Here is a 2,049-nt window from a genome sequence, read left to right as displayed (position 1 = left end):
CTTGTGGCTGGAGTCATCGATTTGGGAAGGCACCGGGGCTCAGTACACAGGCGGGATGCCCCCAGCGTGTGTCCGCTGGTGCTTGCCCAGGTGGTACTTGTGGCTGAAGCTGCGCCCGCACTGGGCGCACTGGTATGGCTTCTCCCCGGTGTGCAGGCGCTGGTGGGCCACCAGGTAGGAGCGGTTGGTGTAGACGCGGCCGCAGTCCGGGCAGGAGAATGACTGGCGGTCGCGGTGGCTGCGCTGGTGCATGATGAGGTCCGTGCGGGAGCCAAAGGCTTTGGCACACTGGGTGCAGGTGAAGCTCTGGCCCTCGCCGTGGAGCCGCTGGTGGAGGAGGAGGTCGGTACGGGAGCCGAAGCCCTTGTGGCATTGGGGGCAGCCGTGGGGCTTCTCCGCATGCGAGCGCTGGTGCAGCAGGAGGTCAGCCAGGTAGCCGAAGGCCTTACCGCAGTCCGGGCAGGCGTGCGGCTTCTCGGCGTGGCCGGCCTGGTGCCGGGCTAACTCGGTAGGGCTGGCGAAGAGCTTCCCGCACTCGGCGCACAGGCACCAGGTGGACTCGGGGTGGGTGCGCTCGTGCAGGATGAGGTCAGTTTGGGAGCGGAAGCGTCGGCCGCAAGCGCCGCAGGGGAACCAGCGCTCTGGTGGGTGGCAGAGCCGGTGCGAGGCCAGCTCTGCATGGAAGCAGAAGCTCTTCCCGCACTGCACGCACTTGTAGGGGCGCTCCTCGGCGTGCACGCGCTGGTGGCTCAGCAGCGCCGCATGCGACCGGAAGCCATCCCCGCAGTCCAGGCATGGGAAGGGCTTGGTGGGCTTCGGGGCCACGGCAGCGCCCCCCTCCATGACCGGAGGGGCTGCTGCGCAGGCAGGTGGTGCAGCAGCAGCACGCGGTTGGGTGTGGGTGCGCTGGTGCACCGTGAGCGCCGCTTTGTGGGTGAAGCTCTTGCCGCAGCCGGGGCAGAGGAAGAGGCTCTCGGCCGTGTGCCCGCGTTGATGCTCCACCAAGGTGGCGTGCTGCCCAAAGCTCTTCCCGCAGTCTGTACAGATGAAGGTGCGCTCGGCCGCGTGGCCCCGCTCATGTTCGCTCAGGGCCTCCGTGTCACCAAACTGCTGCCCGCAGTCCAGGCAGGACAACACCGGCTCCCCCACACAGCTCTGAGGTGCCCGGGCACAACACTTCCCAAAGGCCTGGGGGCTCTCGTTCCCAGGCTGGCTCTGGCAGCATCTTTTGGGAGCCAGAAGAAGGCTCTTGTAAGGTGCTGGGGTTGTCTCTGGGTCCTCAGGACTTTCCTCTCCAGACCCTTCTTCCTTAATGGCTTTCCCAGCCCAGGTACCTGGACAGAGAAGCCAGAAACTCTGTTAGAGGCTGCAAATCAGTGAGCTACTAGACTGAAAAGCCCCATGCAGCTCTGTTCACCTTTCGAGCAGAGTAAATCGTCGTTGCTTTTGGTAGGTGCCATACTCTCCTTCCAACCTAGAGAGCTGCATGGGTCTGATTCCCCTTTTGCACACACCACAGCCAGGTCTACGTGCCAATGCAAAGCAATGGAAAATCAGGCCCACTTCTCACCTACCACCCACAAGGAAGGTCACGGAGCTACTGTCAGGACCGGTCACTCTGTGCGAGGCTGTGACCGATCCTAATCTGGCTCTGGCATTATCAGCACTGTAGCTTGGGCACCAGCTTCAACTGCCCCTGACTTTCCCCAGGAAAGAAGCAACTAATTGCCATTTGTGCCCTTGACAATCTCCACCACTGCTTTGGTCCCATCTGTCAGAACGAAATAACAGCACCGTCCTACTCGCAGGGGCTCTGACAGGGCATCGCTGTGTTTAAAAGCTGAGCATCCCTGATCCCAAGGGGATTGGGGCTGTGGCAGAAATGCCCCCGTCGGTGCCCCTCTCCAGAGATCTGTCTCAGCCAGCCTGAGAGGCTGCTGTTGAATCCCTCACAGCGGGGATCTCGCTCCTTGTCTGCAGACAAAAGCCTGGCGCCTGGGAGGCGATGCTCTGGTCACCTGGGCAGGGGGGGGAAGACCCGGCCCTGCG

General features: G+C 63.0%; 1 protein-coding gene across 1 annotated transcript in view; it reads right to left on the bottom strand.

Annotated features, from left to right (window-relative positions):
- Positions 1–6: 6 nt before the first annotated feature.
- The window catches only part of LOC102372852 (zinc finger protein 2-like), a 15,049-nt gene continuing 13,006 nt past the window's right edge, over positions 7–2,049 (bottom strand). Inside the window, exon 5 of the mRNA XM_025193051.1 lies at positions 7–1,334. Within this exon, the coding sequence (XP_025048836.1) occupies positions 40–1,334 (1,295 nt within the window). The 3' untranslated portion in view covers positions 7–39. The remainder of the gene's footprint in view (positions 1,335–2,049) is intronic.

This window comes from Alligator sinensis, unplaced genomic scaffold (assembly GCF_000455745.1).
Source record: "Alligator sinensis unplaced genomic scaffold, ASM45574v1 scaffold1404_1, whole genome shotgun sequence".
Lineage (NCBI taxonomy): Eukaryota > Metazoa > Chordata > Crocodylia > Alligatoridae > Alligator > Alligator sinensis.
Note: the sequence above shows the minus strand (reverse complement) of the source record. Positions and strands in the feature narration are given on the sequence as shown.